Source organism: Schistocerca americana, chromosome X (assembly GCF_021461395.2).
Source record: "Schistocerca americana isolate TAMUIC-IGC-003095 chromosome X, iqSchAmer2.1, whole genome shotgun sequence".
Taxonomy (NCBI): Eukaryota; Metazoa; Arthropoda; class Insecta; order Orthoptera; family Acrididae; genus Schistocerca; species Schistocerca americana.
In genome coordinates, this window is record NC_060130.1 from 765,417,125 (window position 1) to 765,437,383 (window position 20,259).

The following is a 20,259-nucleotide window of genomic DNA, read 5'->3' on the forward strand; positions in this document are numbered from 1 at the left end:
ATTCTCCCTGCTTCCTCTTTCTTTCCATAAAAATCACATTTTTCTGTACAAAAGAGCTGGTAAATTTTGTGTGTGACATTGTAATACTGGCTGTTTACAGGCCACCAGTAGAGATGATGCCACTTTCAAATTATTGGCCATCAAATTCAAAGATTAATTCCTTACAGTGGCAGCAAACTTTGCGCCTACTAATAAAGAACCAAATGATGGTTCTTGTAGAATACTAAAATCTTGTGCTGACTTGACTGCATTACCCTGAAGTGATCTTTTGTGATTAATCAATGACTCCGGACATATTTCCTTATGGACTTAAATATTCTGTAGTAACATCCATCTATAAAACTGGACATAAGCAAAAGAGCTCTAATTACAGACCTATGTCACGCTTTCTATTCTTTTCAAAAGGGTTAAAAAAAAGTGACCTATGATAGAATACTCTCTCATCTAACTGAGCAGAACTCATTAACTCCTTCTCTTTTTGGTTCTTGTAAAGTATTCTCCATAGAGAAAGCCTAAAAGGCTTCACAAATGAACTTCTAGCAGAGACAAACAAGAAAAATTATGCTGTTGATATATTTTGTGATCTTGTCAAAGCCTTCAGATACATGGATCCTAAAATTACACTTGGCAAACTGAAGTGGTATGGCATTAATCACATCTCTGTTGCATGGATAGAATCTTACCTTAACAGAAAACAGAAGGTCTGTCATCCTGACATTCACCATGTAAATGCTGGGAATATCTGCCAAAACACGGGTGGCAGGGTGTCCATCCAGCGGCACAGCTGGGTACAGCAATGGTGCTGCCAGTATGCATAGCATTGATGCTGCTGGCGATGCCACAGACTTTGATGCTGAAACAGGCTTGATTTCCATCATTGAAATTGCTGTGAGCGGTAGTGGGTGGGATGGCTGTGACACAGGCATGCAAGGTTTGACCTCCATTGAAGAGTCGACCATTGAAATATGGATCCGAATGTCAGGCACAGGCAAAGGCTGCTCAGGAGCAGCAGGTAACATGTCAAAATGAAATTGATTTTGTCACTGTCGATGGGTGCTTGTTTTGCCACGAACCATATACTGAGCTAGGCCAGATGTCTTAAGTGATGATGCCAGAGTCCCATTTCTGGGGATTGTTATATACATGATAAAAAGTTGTCATTCATGTGAAACTTCACTGCAAAGTTTGCATCTGAAGCAAAGTGCCAAGGGTGAAATATGCAAAGCAAAGAGCAATGACAATGACTATGTAACAGTTCCACTGACAAAGTGTCAGGAAAACACATAGTGTGAAATGTGCCGAGAAACAATGAGTTTTTCCATCAATGTGAAACATTAAGTTTAGGTGTCTGAGTCTGGAAAGTGCAAACAGAATGCCTGGCTGCACTGTTTGATAGAGGATAGAACGGAACTGTCCGTATATGTTAAATCCCATTTTGTTGGCAAAATTGTTGGAATTCAAATGAGGAAAACTGCAGAAAATGATTGTTTGAAGCAAGCGTGCTAAACAAAAGACAAAAGTGGGTGCTTTTTAGTGCTAGTTCAGGTTGTTGAATTCATGGGAATGATAAAAGGGTATTTACTGTAGGCATTGACAATAATTAGCCACCAGGTGTTCCAAAAAGGAGTGGCAAGATCAATATTAATTTGTTGCCAAGAACCACCGGATGGGATCAGTTGAAAAATTCGTGGTGCAAAATGTGAAGTGACCACCATTGTAGCTCATGCAATTTATGATCAGGAACATATTTCACTAAATGAAGGAGTGCAGTTAAAGGCCTATGATCAGTCATGAGAAAAAATTTCTGGCATGCTTATGTTGATGAAATTTTGTGAGGCCATATATGGTGACTAAGGTTCCTTTTCCAGCTTACTGTAGTTGTCTTGGACCTTGTTCAATGTTTTAGGTGTGAATGCTGTGTGGTGTTCAGTGTTTCCAACATTGTGAGATAAAACCATCCCAATTCCATGTGAAGATGCATCAACTGCAAGCACTGATGGTCTGTGCATATCATAATGAATAAGACAAGAGTGAGTGAGCAATGCATTTTTCAACTTCTGAAATGATTGTTCACATTCCCCAGTCCATTGGAAAGGAAAATTTTTGTGTCAGAGGTAATGAAAAAGAGCAGCAATTTGTGCTATGTTTGAAATCAATTTAATGAAGTAAATAACTTTTCCTAGAACAGCTTGTAGTGTACAAACATTTTTAGGGAAAAGTAATTTCCAGATGGCCTCTAAGTGCTTAGTTGAGGGATTAGTACCATAGGCATCAATGACATGTCCCAAATATTCAGTTTCTGAAGTGAAGAATGAATATTTCTACAGATGCCCCTGAGTCCTGCATTGGTTAAAACACGAAAAAGATAATTTTAGAGATGCTGTTCTGGTGTTTGTCTGGACTCAATGATGCATCCACATAATTTGAATAGGATGGAACTTTTGGCATCACATGTTTGAGAAAATGTGGAAACAACACAGGAGCCGATGCACTTTGAAAGCAAAGGTGGTGGAACTGCCAAAATCCAAAGTGTGTATTGATCACTAGAAATTTGTTTGTTTCATTATCCAGCAGAAATTGAGGGTAAGCATCTGCTAAATCAGTTCTGGCAGAGAATCATCATCCTGCTAGGCAATCCATAACCTCCACACTACAGAGTAGTGGCAAAGAATCAATAACTGTCTGAGCATGTTTCTTTAAGGTCTGTGGGAAGTCAGATTGCTCCATTTGATTTTCAGGTGATGATGAGAGGAGTTGCCCATTGGCTTGCAGAAAAGTGTTACAAGACACCAGATTTTTCCTATCTGTTGAGTTCAGAAGTGACTTCATCATGAATAGTGTTATGTACCAAAAGTGCATAGTAGAAAATTGGTTGAGCATTGTCTTTGAACTTGAAAATTCTTTGTGTGTTCCAGTGCACCATTAAATGTAGTTATTAGTCACACAGCTGCTGAATACTGACATGGAAACTTGAGAAGTGATAACAAGCACATTATCTTGAATATCCAGATCAAATGAATCAAAAGCATCCACAACAAAATTTTTGTGACTAGACCATGATTGACCCACCATGACTGTCACTGATGTGCTTATCCTGAGAACAAGAAACTTTAACCATTGTAGGCTTTATGATGCAGATGTAATTTCTGTAGTGTAGGGTGTCCTAATTGCCTGTATGTATTTTGATTAATTAATGTAACTAAGCACCAACATCTAACTGAAATGGCATGGTTTAATTGCAAATCTGTAAAGATATGAACAGTTTGTGACTAGTCCACTGAATATGACTGTCAGTTCCAAATTTTGTATAACTGCTTTCATCTTAATTGTGACTGACTGACATTGTGGTGTTTGTCCATTTGAGGAGAGCTGATGCGACTGAGCAAAGTTTTCCTTCCCCCCCCCCCCCCCCTCCCCCCTCTCTCTCACTCTCTCGCTCTGTCTCTCTTTCTCTGTCTCTGTCTCTCTCTCCCTCTCTCTCTCTCTGTGTGTGTGTGTGTGTGTGTAGCATTGCGATTCTTGCACTTGCATTTATTGTTATTGTGAGTATTGCCAGGAGAAGTGGGTGGATCTTGGAATGTGAGATCATATAGATTTCCATTATCTCAAGTTAAAGACTTATGTGGGACAGGAATTACATATTTTTTTTTTTTTTTTTTTTTTTTTTTTTTTTTTTTTTTTTTTTTTTTTTTTTTTTTTTTGCGAGTACACTTGCTGTGTGTGCCCTGACTTGTGGCAGTGTCATCATTGCATTTTGTGGAAGAAGCAATATATGAAGTTGTGCATTACACAATACTTAACACAAGATTTCAGAACATGTGAATTTGTAGATGAACAGGCTGGTTGCCTCATGTGCTGTGTGTGACACTGTTTGTGGCTGTTGTCACCATGAACCGTGGAGAACGGCACCTGTTCAGAACTGTCCATGGTCAGTGTTGAAGCAACAGGCACAATTAAGTCTAGTTCTATGAAGTCTTGCACTTCCTGAGATTCATTCACTTTCATTACATCAGTGAGAACAGTTTGTGATGCAATATCTCACTTCATATTCTATTACCACTCAGATTCAGAATCACTGCACTGCAAAGCTCTTCATCTTCAGTAGAAGCTCCACAAGTGCAGATAAATCTACAGTTTCTCTTCATGCCCTTGGGGTCTGTGATCCAATCCTTGTAAGTTTAATTGTTATGATGGCATGCATGAAAAAATTTGAAATGAGCAGCAGCTACAGGAATATGAGCATCAAAAAATTCATCTAATTTCCAAACAACTTTCTCATAGGGTAGGGTGTGGGGCTCAAACTGGATGAACAGCTTATAACATAGCCTGAAAATTGACACTCCTACCCAAGAAAAAAGGAAAGGACATTGTGAATCACCTGATATTTGGTATCCTGAGAAGTGCTGCTCAAGTTGAAGCTTGTACTCCATCCAATCCCTGTGTTTTGCATCAAAGGAACAGAAGAAAGGAGGCAGCACTGGGCCTGCAGAATTTGTGCAACAGTCACTGTCGGCAACAGGCTTGCTGTGCATACTACAGTTGGGTAAAAATATAGCCTGACGATTAGTAGCATCATGCATTGTTCATTTTAATCTCACTGAGATTCCAATATCTGAAAGAACTTGGTGAGCAGTATCTTAAGAAGACACACTGATGGATACAATGATACAAAGTGAATGGAAACAATAGTGGCATCCTATGGTGGCATCCATAGCAACAGCCATAGGAATGCAATGAACCCTATAGCTAATGTGACTTACGGGGATAACTGTGGGTGGCTCATGTAAGAGCTGCGTCTACATCCACGAACTGGGCAGCACACAGTGCACTATGTATAGTTGACATAGATACTGTTGATACAGCACTTCACATGTTAAAAGAGATTTATATCGAAGTATACAAATATCAAAAGAAAATTGTCTTGATTATTTCTAGTGATGTGTGCCACATCCAAGGAGTGGGAAGTTTCCTGACCAGTAGAAGAGAGATTTCATCCATCCTGTTTCTATGTGTCTTATGCAAATGTAATATGTAAGGCACCAGAACACTGCATACTGCTTCAACCATTAGAGACATTGTGTTAGCATGACCAACTAATTCAATGTCAACCTAATTATTTACATTTACTTGCAGATTTCAGTCAAAAGGGATGGACATTGGCGTCACAGATGATTCATTAAATGGTGTTCCATATGAGGAATCTTCAAGTTCCAGTGAGGAGGAAGAAGAAGAATCAGGAAAGGAAGGCACCAAAGATTTGATTCGTGCAAGTAGGAAGCAGAGAGAGAGACCTGTTAGTTTTAGTAAAATGGGAGACATAAAATGCAGGTAAATATTGTGGGCTCATTGCTGACAATATTAACAGCAGTTGTTTCATGTAAGTTTAGGTATTTTCTGTTGCAATTTTAATGTGGACCATTATCCCAGGTAAGACAACAACTTGTTTGATTCACATTCAAGTTAAATAAATACTATTGGTTGCTTACAGAACATCATGTGAACATTCTTATTATAATATGTATTTATAGCAGTATAATTCATTCTATTTTTGATGAAATCTGGAATAAAAGTTAAAATGTATGTGGTGTTAATGTGCAGGTGGACTGAAGTTTTAATTTAATAACCCAAGAGTCATATAATTATCAAAATAATTATGATACATAATTCTATCTTCTAAGAGCACAATGTGACATCAAAACCTGATTTTAATAGTTATTTCTACTTCTTCCAGAAGCTTATAGTGAGAATATAGATATAATAGAAACTAAACCACATTTGGGATTGAACTGTGGCCTTCCACTCCAAGAACATGCTTTATCTGTCACCATCTCGTATATTACAATACCAATGGCAAATAAATCTGTATTTCAAAAAGCAGTTGGTTGAGTCTGACAGAAGCAATGAATTAATGATGGAGCATATGGATTGAGGTGTCAAACTGAACTTTTAAGTCTGAATTAACTGGCAGTCCTGCTGAGGTGAAAAGATGGCTGCACAGGACAGTGAGACAAGTAACTTACTGTATTTGAAGCAGTTAAAAGTTATAAAATATCAACACTTCAACATTAAAATTTAAATAGTATTAGGCTTCTAAAGATTCCTCAAAAAATAAAGAAAAGAAGTGTGACAGTGTGTTACATAGAACAGCATGTAAAAATACGAAAGTAGAGCAAATAGACAATCAAACTGAGAAGATTAACAGTTCATTTGGGAAGGTAGAATAACACAATTGAATGGAACACAGGAAATGATGTTTATTCACAAAAAATTCTTAATGATTGTGGTAAGAGTATTTGTAAAACAGCCTTTGTGATTACTCATAAATTAATGAGACCACATTTCGGGAAGGAGCTTATCTTGCGAAACAGCACCAATATCTTGCTGTGACAGCAAATGGACCCATTTGAAACAGGATAAAAGAGTAGCATCTACTTACCAATTTCTCAGACATAAACAACTGAAAAAGGAAGTGTAGAGTGAATATGTGCTGCAAGTAAACAACAGCTGTTGTCAGTCAATTTACATCATCGAGCTGGTAATCAAAATGTTGATCACAATGTAACTCACTCTTTCTTTAGTGAGTGGCAAGTTTAAAAAAATATTAATGTAGGCCATATTCATAGCTTGTATTACAATTTTGGATAGTATTATTCTGTTTGAACTGTGATGGATTATTTAGATAAAAATTCATTAGATAAGATATATATTGTGAAACTGATCTATTATTCTTTAAAGAGATATCTGCAAGATGATCGTGAAAGAGCATCACAAATTATTACACAATGCCTTTGCATAATGAGAACTTTACTTCTAAAAGATGAGTGTCTGCAATATTTTCATACACTATTTGGTCAAAAGTATATGGACAGCTATTAGTGGACACTAACCAGGGGTGTTTGCACCTTTCACATTTATGATAGGTTGAAGTCTGCTGGGGACAATTTCAGTGAGGCATCTAAATGTCTGTGCATGAATGACAGCCCATTCTTCCTCAAGAGCCAAAACAAGAGAAGGTAGTGATGTTGGACACAGGGGTTTGGAGTGAAATCATCATTCTAATTAATATTCCATTGGGTTCAGGTCAGGACTCTTGGCAGGCCAGTCCATTTCTGGAATGCAAACCATTGCCTCACAGACACTGCTTTATGGTAGGATGTATAGTCATGCTGATGCAATCAGTTATCATGTTGAACTATTGCACTGCTATATGCTGTACACAGTGCTGTGAAATGTGTGCAATAAGGGGTCCACAACCTAACCACAGTAAACGCCCCATTCTGAAACACCACTAAAAATGATGGCAGTTGATGCTCTTCAGGCATTCATCAACCCCAAATCCTTATATTGGTTTGCCACAGGTTTAGAGTGATTCATTACTCCAGATTGCTAATTTCCAGTCATCCACTGCCATTGGTGTTGCTCTTTACACCATCTCAAGCATTGTTTAACATTGGCTATAGAAGTGTGAGGATTATGAGGGGCTGTTCGACTATAGGCTGTTTTGCTATGTTAAAAATATGGTTTTAATTATTGTTATTCAGAGTGATATAAGATTTAAATTGCATTTACAGTCAATCTTCTTGCAAAATTCTCTTATTTCTGTGTAATTAAACCTTAGAAAAAACCATTAAATATTAAGATTTGATCGTGTGATCAAAAACACTCTGTTATTGGCTGACACATTGGAAAATGCATTTATAACAGTAGAAAGAATTATGTGAATGCTGATAGTGGAAATCTTATGAAAATTGATGCGTTTATGCTCTACTCATTTAGACCAGCTATATGTACAAGGATAGACATTCTTTTCCCTGCTCCCTGCAACATCATTAAACCCACTCAAAACTAAGGAACTGTTGAACATTTGTAAATGACTCTGTATTTTAAATATAAATTGTCGACTATTGGTCATGAAACACAACCCAAAGCACAGTAAATTATTCTTGGCAAATGTTAATGCTGAATTCTGCTCTAAAAGATACTCAGCAGATGGAGGGCAAGAAGCATGGACTCTGTGATGCAACATATGGCACTTGTAACAATGGAGTAGAAGAACTCAGGTTCGAATCCTGGGAGGATCATAAATTTTTAAAAGTTTTATATGAAATATGAGAATAGCGTTAGCAAGAACTCATTTTAGCAGTTGTTTCGATGGTGGAGTGTATTGTATGTAGCTTCACATTAATCATAGTCTGAGAAATGAACAACTTTGCTTGCAAACAATTACCTTTTATGGAAAGTATTGCTACTAATGAAGACATCACCATGCTTCCACAATACAATGATGTGTAGGACAATAACTTTTGTTGAGAAATATAAAGCGTTTACAACATGCAGCTAACGTAAGGGCTGTGTTGTTTGGCTCAAATGGCTCTGAGCACTATGCGACTTAACTTCTGAGGTCATCAGTCGCCTAGAACTTAGAACTAATTAAACCTAACTAACCTAAGGACATCACACACATCCATGCCCGAGGCAGGATTCGGACCTGCGACCGTAGCTGTCGCTCGGCTCCAGACTGTAGCGCCTAGAACCGCACGGCCACTCCGGCCGGCACTGGTGTGTTGTTTGTGAGTGTAAACTAATATCGGTGTCTGAAGCAGACATAACTTCATCATATGTATGATGATTAAACTTCAAAAGCTGAATCAATAAGGATGCTATCTGGACAGTATGAAGATAACAAATAACAATGTTTCTAATAAAGTAAAAAGTGTGCAGTCACATTAACTAGAAAATATTGTTTTTGAACATAACATGTGTGATCAGCTTTTGCAAATGTAAGCACATGTAAATGTGAAGGAAAACATAATAATACTCTGTTCCTAATCGGTGCAGTGAAGTTTTGTAATTGTGATTTGACTTTCATATGAAAGTACTGTTGATTTGTTTTATAAAAGTTAAAATACTGGTGCACGGCAAATTCGAACCAAGGACCTCTGCATGTCATTTTTCACTATTTGATAGTCCACCACTCAACCAACTGAGGTACCAATGATATGTGAAAGAAGTGGCTATAATAATAATTTTTACTAACAGTGTAATTTTGTCGAGTGATGTTATCCTTCTTCGTGAAAGTGGGAAAGTGCATCTTGGAGGTAAATTAATGTTTACTTCAGAGTTCAAGATATTTTTAATTAAGTAAGAGAACTTAGGCATCAATGTGGTGGCATTTTGCCTGTGCAGTGCAACAAATTTTTACGCATCTTCTCATTCTCTGAAATGCTCGAAAACAATTTTTCAAGAGTTTTATGGATGTGTTTGTACATCTTCTGAAATGTTAATTCCAAAACAAAACATCTCCATGAATAAGCTTTATGGCAGTAGAAGCTGCAAGCTAGTCAGTGACATCACAGTCATCACATGACTTGAATGGAGCATTTAGCAGGCTTTCAAATTATTTAAATTTAATTTCTGTTTTTATAAAAGAATACTGAAATTCAAGAAGGAAAAAGTGTGTTATGAGCATAAAATAACATAATTAACCATTTAAGGCAGTTTCAAAAAAACAGTCAAATAGCCTACTGTAACCCATTCTTCTTAACTCCATAGGCACAGTCATTGTGCTAGCTGGACTTTGCAACTCATGAGTGACTCGTTCCACTGATTTCGTATGATTTTTTATAACCATCCTCCATAATCCTTGATGGTCCCTGTCCATCAGTACATCAGGTCTTCTGGTCTTGGGTTAGCTGTGGTTGATCCTTAGTGTTACCATTTCACTATCACATTACACTTCACAGTGACAGAACTACCTTGTCAGTTTCACCTACCTACAAAAATGTCTCTGAATTATATATTTGAAAGATCTTTCCGTTCTGTTGCTATAAAAATTTCCACTGAGTTCCATACACACATTAGGTTTTCAATGTTTTCTGGAAGTTAACATTTCTCATAATTTTTTCTGACTTTCACATTTACATTTGCTTTTTTAGCTAAAATAGATTTGGCATTACTGACATAAAAAATTCATTATTACTGAATTAAAAACATAACACAACAAATTTTCTCATAAAGTTTTAGTTAACTTTGGCTTGCATCCCCTTATACTCTACTAGTATCTATTTCCACTCAAAAATTCCTGTTAATGGCATACTACATGTTTATGTATACTTGAAGATAGTGGAGGATGATTGTCTTTTTCTTCTTATGAAATAAGGACAGACTAATCAGAGAAGAGAGTGACACCAGAAAATAAGAATGAAATCACACAGCTCAGTGAGGCATTACTCGCAACATAATGTATTCACTAAAGAGCAGTGAATCTCGTACCTATTCATTGTCTGCAGTTACAGTGCCCCCTCTTTCCCCTCTAGGTTTGCGTCATTGTGTCAAATTCCACATCTACTTTTCAAAACTTCTGACATTCCACTGCAAAACACAACAAAACTACTGAACATTTGATATTTTCAACAACAATTCCTTTAACCGTTGCAAGCACACTAAAGTTTATTTTACACCTACCTTGAAAAATACCTTCTGTACATTGCACTGAAAATCACTTTTTGCAAACTGTATTTCTGTGTCAACTTCAAACAATTTGGACATAGCTGCTGCTGGTAACTTAGCAACAGGCTTCTTTAATTTAGCAACTTGCACCTTCTTTACCCTTTCATATTTCATGTTAACATTACTTACATTAACTTTTACTAATTACTTCTCATGTACCTTAGTATTACATTGCCTTTCAAATTGACACTCATTCTCACTGTCACCTACTTTGTCAGAAGTTCATTCATTAATTGTGCATACCCTGTTTCAACATCATCAGAAGTATCAATATTTACAGCAACAACCTTCTGCTCAATCCCCAGATCTCAAATATCAACACAATTTGATTGATTTGCCTCATAAATAAGTTCAGTATGATCATTACAAGAACAGAACTCAATTACTCCTGACTTATCCTGACAAGAATTAACAAATTCGACTTCCCTCTCCTTATTACATAATTTTTCTATCTCATCTTCACTATCTCACAGATTTTGAATCCAAGTGTCCAGTGATGATCCCCTGTTCATACACTTTTCATCTACCCTATTTTTGAAACATTTTTTCACTGAGTCTGTCTTCTTGTCCAAATGTGATTTTAAGCTAATAATTTCATCCTTAAAAATTCTTTTTAGCTCCTGAACTTAACATTTTTTTTCAAATTATGTTCCAAAAATATTTTTTTACTAATTAAAAACTTCCTATAATGAATGACATTACCTACAGACATATAAAGACAGCTTTTAAGGGTCAAAATAACGAGTTACAAAATTTTGGAGATAACCAGTAATAAAATCCTGAGTAAATTCGCACAGTGGACTTTGACTAAAATATCCTGAAACTTGAAGACATTTTGTAGTTTCTGTGTAGCTGTGAAGTCTGGCCATGTATTCCACAGTTGTTTCCTGTGAACATAAATCTTGAAGGAGCTGGGTGGAACACAGTGGATGCATTTATCTCATACCACTGGTGAGTAATTGGTACTAAGCTGACAAAATGTCATCACTTTCAGTCTCTAAAGAAGTAACATCTCATTCTTCTTCACTTTCTGATCCACTTTTTCAGTGTCAAACTCAAAATCACTACATCCATCCTGTTTTGAAAGCATTGCCTAAACAACAATACAGGAGAGAGTCTGAAAGCATGCATTTTGTTGCTGAGTATCCAAAGCTGCACACAGTAAAAATGATATCTGGTGGCAACCACCTCAACCAAAACTATGACAGCCAGGCCAAAAATGTAGTACCAGATGCTCTGTAGCAGCTAACACTGAACTATCAGTGCTTAAGTGGATATAAGCAGGATTTTATTTTTCCGGTCTTTTCTTAAGTCACCTGAGTATTCTCTGAATTTTAAGTTTATGTCAGAATAATAGAAATGAGACAACTCGGGATTTTTATTCATTTCTACCCTTAAACTACTGATGTTACTCTTATTACACATATTCTCATTCATTAATTCCATCAACTGTGTCTTTAAGTTCTCATTTACTGATACTGTCTTCACCTCTTACTTTCTTCACACAATTCCTTTTCAATTACTCTTGATCTATCCTGTTAACTCTTCACATTACAGTAATAAGCAAGTAAATTGACAGGGTGAATTGACATTTTGTCTATAACTTTATTGTCATTTACTTCAACATATACAGCTGAATCTAGCCCTTATCCAAGCCCAATTCACCATAAAATTCACTTTGACTTACAACAACTTTTTCCTCTATCAATTTTAGCCCTTCTTCCCTGTATTCATACATACTGTAATTGAAAGATTCACTTTTGATTTTTCTACCCATTCCTCAACATAAACACATCACTTTTCTCTTTGTCATTGATGTTGACCAGATAGTACACCATACCTTGTAACAAAAAATACTTCAACCTGTTGTTTGTTAATGCCCTCTGAATGCCAGTTGCCTGTCAAGTTTGTCATCTGCTGGATAGCTCATTTATCTGCCAGTGCTGACGTGAAAGTTATATATGCATTCCATGCTGATAGGCTTCTTTCCTCAGAAAATAGCACTGTGGGACCTCATCCTCACATTGTCTGAAGATTTTGCATCCAATATGGTAGTGTTTGTGTACTTTTTAGACTGCATAGTCCCATGGTTAGCCTTGATATTAGTACTATCTGCATTGTCCTATATACACTGCTGTCACAAAAGTGCCACACAGAATGTTTGTCTGTTCTTCACCAGCACTGATATTCACACTTAACTCATCCCATTGTTTTCCTACCATTAACATCAGTGTATACAATTTTCCCATTTATCCCCAATCACAGTTACACAGTCTGTAGATTTTGTCACACATCACTGTTATGGTACATTTCTTTATTACATGCTAATGTTCTTTGCCACAGTGTTCATCAGTTTGTAACTTTTGCCACAAGTCACTGTCTTTTAACCATGTGAGTTCTTTAACAAAATGTTTCTACTGCAATGTGCTGCTCACCCATGCCACCAAATGGAACATTTCCCTACATTGCTCTTGGCAGTCTCAAAGTTCTTTATAGAGTGACTACAGCTGAAAATAGTACTCAGATGTTGTTCAATTGATGGACACTACAGAGTTTATGCTTTTTAAATGGTCTCTTCCACGTTTATTGCCACCCTAAATCTTGCAATGACTGGTTCAGTTGTATGCCACTCTGATTACACAGGTAGTGAAACTCTAATATCTCCCCACTTTGTTCTTTGAACAATACAGTTCCAGTGACAGAACAGCACTTAAGCTCAGTCCTTGTACTGAGCAGTGGTATGAAAACACAAGTAGTGGTACACTTAGAAAAACTGTTCATATTATCAGGTTAATGGACCAACACTTAAATGCTTCACAGTGTTGATTTAGCATTTAAAAAGCATTTGACTGTCTCTGTCTAAAGTTTTGACATGAGATGTTACACCTTTAACAGGCAATCATAATCTTTCTTGTGCACTGTATCTATAGAGGTGTTAGCAATATCACTGTTAGGTGTGGATTTTCACAGATAGGTTGCACATAGATGTTTTGTGGTTGCTAGTGCCTCTGGGACTTTAAGCTACATAGATTTTATGTATGTGACTAATGGTAGCAGACTTTGCTATGTGATGTTACATACATGAATGCTAACAGTTGACTGAAGAGTCTGGGTATGCTCAACTATTTAAATATTGGTGTGAAGATATTTCTTGATTTTAGAAACAATATAATGTTTTGAAAAATGACTAGGTTGTATTTTACCACCTTGAATGGCTGTATGCTAAGTAAGTAATGAGTTTTATGAAATATATTACAGGTTAGTATATCAAAAAGTTTGGAGAACAATAATATGCATCCATGTTTGGAATACCCTAATTACAAATATGGATTCCATCTTGAAAGTTATTTTACATTTCATAAGTTATGCAAAATCTTAATCAGTGGCTTAATGAAGTATGCCATCCTGTTAATAAAAGATTCTATAAAGATTATGTGAAAGAACTTGCTCCCCTTCTAGCAGTAATTTATCATAGATTGCTTGAGCAGTCAAAGGTACCTAATGGCTGGGAAAAGGCACAGATCATTCCTGTTTTTAAGAAGGGGCATAAGACAGATCTACACAATTATAGACCTATATCATTGATGTCAATCTATTGTAGAATTATGGAACATGTTTTATGTTCAAGAATTATGACATTCTTGGAAAATGATGAACAGCTCCTCTACAAAAATCAACATGGCTTCCACAAACAGAGACCCTGTGAAGCTCACCTTGCTCTGTTCCTCCATGAGATCCACAGTGCAGTGGACTATGGAGCTCAGGCTGATGCCATGTTCCTTGATTTCAGTAAGGCATTTGACACCATCTCACATTGCCATTTAAGGAAAAAAATATGAGCTTATGGAGTATCAGAGCAGACCTGTGATTGGATTCAAGACTTTCTTGCAGACAGAACTCAACATGTTGCCCTTAATGGAACTAAATTGACAGATGAAAAGATAATATCCGGAGTACCACGGGGAAGTGTGATAGGACCATTGCTGTTCACAATATATATAAATGATCTAGTAGAAAGTGTCAGATTCTCTTTAATGCTATTCGCAGGTGATGCAGTTGCTTATACCAAAATAGCCACATCATAAGATAGTAAGAATTTGCAGAATGACCTGCAGAGAACTGATGAATGGCACAGACTCTGGCTGTTGACCCTGAATTTAAATAAATGTAACATATTGCACATACATAGGAAAAGAAATCCACTACTGTACAGCTACACTATTGATGACAAACAGTTGGAGACAGTGTCTGCTGTAAAATATCTAGGCCTAACTATCCAGAGCAACCTTAAGTGGAATGACCATATAAAGCAGATAGTGGAAAAGCAGACACAACACCCAGATTGATTGGAAAAATCTTAAGGAAATGTAATTCATCCATGAAAGAAGTGGCTTATAAGGTGATTGTTTGCCCGATTCTTGAGTATTGTTCATCTACCTGGGATCCCTACCAGAGAGGACTGATAGAGAAGATAGAGGAGATCCAACGAAGAGTGGTGCATTTTGTCACAGGATCATTTAGCTGGTAAGAGAGTGTTACGGAGATGCTAAACAAACTCCACTGGCAGATGTTACAAGAGAGACGTTGTGCACCACAGAGAGATTTACTATTGAAATTTCAGGACAGCACTTTTCAGAAGGAGTCAGACAACATATTACTTCCCCCCACATACATCTTGCATATTGAGCACGAGGAGAAGATTCGAGAAATTAGAGCCAATACAGAGCCTTACCAACAATCATTCTTCCCATGCACTATTCGCGACTGGAACAGGGTTGGAGGGATCAGATAGTGGTACTGAAAGTATCCTCTTCCTCACACCATTAGGTGGCTTGTGGAGTCTGATGTAGATTATTTCATAAGTTAATTACTTCCAGGTAATTTAAAATATGCTATTAAAGAGTTGAACTGCCAGCTTTTCAATGATATATGTTACTTTATTCAAATATGCTGATTACCTCACTAAATATTGCAGATGATGAGCTTATGAGTATTAACTTCAGTTAGTTGTATTTTTCAATTAACAGACTTCTCACAAAAACTAAGTTCACTGATGTAATCAGCTCATTCAAAATAGTAATCTGGATAATAAAATTAAGTCTAATTTAGCATAATTACTGACCTGAAATATTTATGTTTATGTTATTATATATTATGTAGGCGACTGTGTGAAAGGTGAATAATACTCAGAAAAAAAATAGTTATTTAAGAAGCATAGAAACAAAATGGATGGAGAGTTTATACCTTGCTGTGTCACATCATCACCAATGGTTGACTTGGGCAGCTTGAAAAGAGTTGAAATGTCCCTGATGGACTTGTTACTTGGGTGACATCAAATGAGTCAAGGGTGCCCATGCCCAGGGGCAGGGCCCCCCCCCCCCCCCCCCCCCCCAATACCCCCTCAACTTTTTCACAGGTTCGGAACTATATCTTTTTTATGGCTGCTTAGGAGTATATTCATCTTCCAAAATATTAAATATACTCCAGACCCACAAGTTCTAGCCTGCCCCCCCCCCCCCCCAATCATACTATTGTATGGGTGCTCTTGCAATGGGTAGTCCACATTCAAAGTCACTGAGCTTCCTGACTAGTCCATTCTGCTGTTGCTGCTTCTCTACAAACAACAGAATACTCCCTACCTTCTTTTGTATTGGGTGAGTGGGGGGGGGGGGGGGGGGGGGGGGAAGAAGGAGAGGGGTCCACTTGTCATGACGTCTAGTTTACAATTCTGCATTATGTAGGGATATGTGGACACTTTTGATCAGGTAGTGCAAGTGTGACCTATCATTCATATTTAATTCTTAATATGTTAACTTATTTTTTCTTTGAGACTTTACATGACACCTAGTGAAAAATTATTGCATCTAGCTGCTTAATAAACTTGTGGATATGGTTTTATTTTTGTTTAATTCTTGCCTAGATCTACAATAACAATTACTGACACATGGACAAGTAATCAGTCTTTTTTTGGTTTTTATTGTGTTCATTTACATGTCGTACTCCATACATCCCTTTATGAAGAATGATCTTAGGATTGTTCAGTGAAGATAAATCACCACTGAGATGCAGTTATAAAAAAATGCTTCTGTAGAATTAAATAATAATTATTGTTAAAGGTGTTGGCCATACTACCATTCCCTTATTACATGGCATACTCTATTTATACTTACTTAAGTAGACTGCAAATTAACGTCATGTCTTGTATGGAAATAGATTATTATTCACTATACAGAGGAGACAATGAGCATCAGCCAGACGTAAGCAAAGGATGATTACCAGCTGAGCTCTAGACCATATCCCTGCTTCTGATAACTAACAAAACATGCAAACACTCAGTGTTTACACACTCAGCAACTTATTGTCTCTGCACTAGGTATTTCGTTTAAAACTAGGTATTTTGTTTAAAACCATCACTGGTTTTGGCTCCCAATGCCTTTGTCTAGTGGTAGATATCAAACATCCAGAGAGGACACAAGACAAGTGGCAGGATGCCCTCTCAGGATGCCTGACATATACCACTAGATAATGGCCTTGGGGATTAAACTGGTCATGGTTTTAAATAAAAAGATAAGTGCAACTGGTGGGGATATTTTCATCAAAACCACAACAAAGTTGCAGAATTGGCACCAAGATGTTCCGCATGCTGGACAAGAAATTAGGTTATTAATGTCAGCCACATTCAGCTAAGTAGCATTGTTGATAACTTGATGGTTCTGTTGGTCCATAGTCACAGGTGGTGGTGACCACTTTGACGAATAGATAATTGGTTCATGGTCATACCCATGTGCAATGCTATACTGTGTAAGCAGCACTGTTGGTGGACCACATGACTGATTTCACATGTAGACCTGCCTGATGGAGTAGGAAGTATTGTAACCAGGACGAAATAGGAGAAGGCAAGCAGATATATGGAACAGGACTTGTGCTTGGTTCTGCTGCAGACACATGACTCATGGGGTTTGGAGCAGGAGTAGCATAGGAAAGGCCAAGGCTCTTATATCGGACAGTTGGGCAGTTGAATACCACTTTGAGTAGGGTGGGAAGGATAGTGAGGAAAATGGTGGAAATCTTGGCAGAAAAAATATTTTAATGGTTCCAGTTTTGGGTGGTGAAAGGGGTGCTCCTTTGTGGCTGCTCAACAGTGGGGGAAGGGAACAGAGAGAATTTTGAAGGTGGTGGGGTGACAGAGGCAGAAAGTGGGGAGGAACCAGGACCAGAGTTAGGAGGAGAATAGGGGACAGTGGAGATTTAAGCCAGGAAAATGTGGAATGAAAGGATGTTTTGCAGGGACAGTTTCCATTTGTGCAATCCAGAGAAGCTGGTTTTCTGTGTGTGAGGATTATGATTGCAGTTTGTTTAATTATACGTCTATGCAGTAGTTTTGGTAGAGTTAATATGTAGTGTGCCTGCTTTTGTAGCTGTATTATTCTGTAGTTCTCAATTTTTAATTTACCTGTGTTCAGATAAAAATTAATGCCATAGAGGGCAATGTGTATAAAATGGGTATAAAATTACATTTAAGGTATTCACATGGAGTATACATGTTACAATTAACATCAAACAAAGTGATAGACTATAGAAAGAAAAAGTATACAGGGAAAGAGTGGTTTAGTGTCAGTGTAAATATGAAATAACTGTTTCTCAGTTTGATATCAAAACCTTACAGCTTTTATAGCTATAACTAATAAATTAGTAGACAGTGTGTTCCTAAATGTAACTATCACCATTTATTTACCTGTTGTTCACCATTGTTAATTCACTGGTTGTATAGTAAATTTAACTGATGCAATGTGATTCCATACTTTGGCAGGTGGGAAACTGGGCATACTACAAAAAAGGAAGAAATGCGTGAAGAGAGAAAGCAGGAAATACAGAACATACGGTCAAGACTTTTTATGGTAATATTATTATCTATTAAAAATACATTTCTCTTTCATATGTAATTGTAAATCAATAGTTTGTTTCATCTAGTAGCGACTGTGTGTGGTTATTTTTAAAAAAAATGCAGGGAGCATATGTTGGATTAATCAGAAATTTGTAGTTAATTCTGTGTTCTGTGGATCATTTTCATGATAAATGTATGCTGCTGAATATGTCAGTTAGCAAAAGACTTTCAAAAAGTATTTTAAAATGGTTGGAACATCTTTAATCAAATATAAATAATTAAGGACTTAAAATGACAATACAACAAATAATTGAGGTTCTGAGTTGTCGACTGTCAAATAGCTATATTTCAGGTGAATCCTTTTTCAGAGCTGTAGAGTACACATTCACACACCCACATACACCTGGAGACCTACAATGTTGCAGCCGACTACATAGTACCACCACTGCATCTCGACTGGGGTAATGTGTTGCAAGGGGAGAAGGGAGGTGAGGAGTGGGAGGGAGGGTTGGAGAAGGGTGATTGGCAGTGGGGAGAGAAAGGCAACAGGCTAACAGGCAGGGAATGTGGTGCTGGGTAGCTCACTCTGGCCACAGGCTGGTGGAATTGTGCAAAGTGCACAGTGTGCTTTGTCTTTGTTATGTAAACAACTTCGGTCTTATCTTAGTCTCTTAGTTTTGACAAACTGCCTATTGGCTTCTGTCTCTGGTTCCTCAGCTGATGTTCATCTGATGATTTTACTGACATTTTGCCGGCACGAGTGGCTGGCATTGTCAAAGCTTCACCCTCCATTGCTTCACCACCAGCAATGGAGGGTGAAGCTTTGACAATGCCAGCCACTCTTGCTGGCAAAACATCAGTAAAATCATCAGACAAACGTCGGCTGAAGAACCCAAGAGAGAAGCCAATAGGAAGTTTGTCAACAAGTGGCCATGAAAACCTAAATAATTTCTCTTAGTTTTGATATGTAAACACACAGTGGTGAGTTGTGAAAAGCTGTCTTGATGTAAATAAGTGACAAAAAAGGCAAAGAAGTTTGTTTTCAGTCATCAATAATGAAGTCAACTTTGGACAAAGATGGAAACATTTATCAAATATAAGTAAAAAGTATTTTGTTTGCAATTATATTTTCCTGATATTAATTAAGTGGTGCAAGAATGGTAAATATTAATACCTAAAATGCATAGTACCTTGTAATTTTGCTGCATACTGATATGGAAAAAAGTTATTCCATCCTGTCTCCTGCAGAGCAGAATAAGATGCTCTGGCGAGAGGACGAGAGGGAGTAAAATGTAGTAAGGGAGTGCTTTGGACAGGTCTTGCACCTGTGTCTTCAACAGGGGTGTGAACCATGTAGCAAAGGGTTGAGAGTAGGTGCAACATAAGGTTAGACTAGGATAAAGTGTACATTTGGTGGGTGGTGGAATACCACCTTGGGAGTGCGGGGACAGATTGTGGATATGATGTTCCTGATTTCCAAGAAAAATATGTATTCAAAATCCCATTGAAGAATACATTTAAACTGTGCCAGTGTGCAATGATACTAAGTAACTAGGGGGTGCACCTTTGCAGTTGATTAGTGGGGATGGACAGAGAATCAGAGCTCTGTGAGGATATGGCATGATAAATTTGTTTGCAAGCTATTACTAGGGGGAGAGGGATTGAGGTCCATCTGTGAAGGCTTTAGTAAGATCATCAGCATATTGGGCAAGGAATTGCTCATCACTGTAGACTCTGGTAAAGATTTTCTAGTGTAGAAGGGACTGCAGCTTTCAAAATGGCTAATGGGCTTGATATGGACAGAGGTTTGTATGGAGCAATTGGAGAGGTGGAGATCAACACCCATTAAGTTGGTACAGTAGGCT

General features: G+C 37.4%; 1 protein-coding gene across 5 annotated transcripts in view; it reads left to right on the forward strand.

The window, feature by feature from the left end:
- LOC124556772 (LIM domain and actin-binding protein 1) overlaps positions 1-20,259 on the forward strand; it is a 222,180-nt gene that overhangs the window by 146,799 nt on the left and 55,122 nt on the right. For all 5 annotated transcript variants that reach the window (XM_047130782.1, XM_047130783.1, XM_047130784.1 and 2 more), the window contains 2 exons: positions 5,134-5,328; positions 18,320-18,407. In XM_047130782.1, the coding sequence (XP_046986738.1) occupies positions 5,134-5,328; positions 18,320-18,407 (283 nt within the window). The remainder of the gene's footprint in view (positions 1-5,133; positions 5,329-18,319; positions 18,408-20,259) is intronic.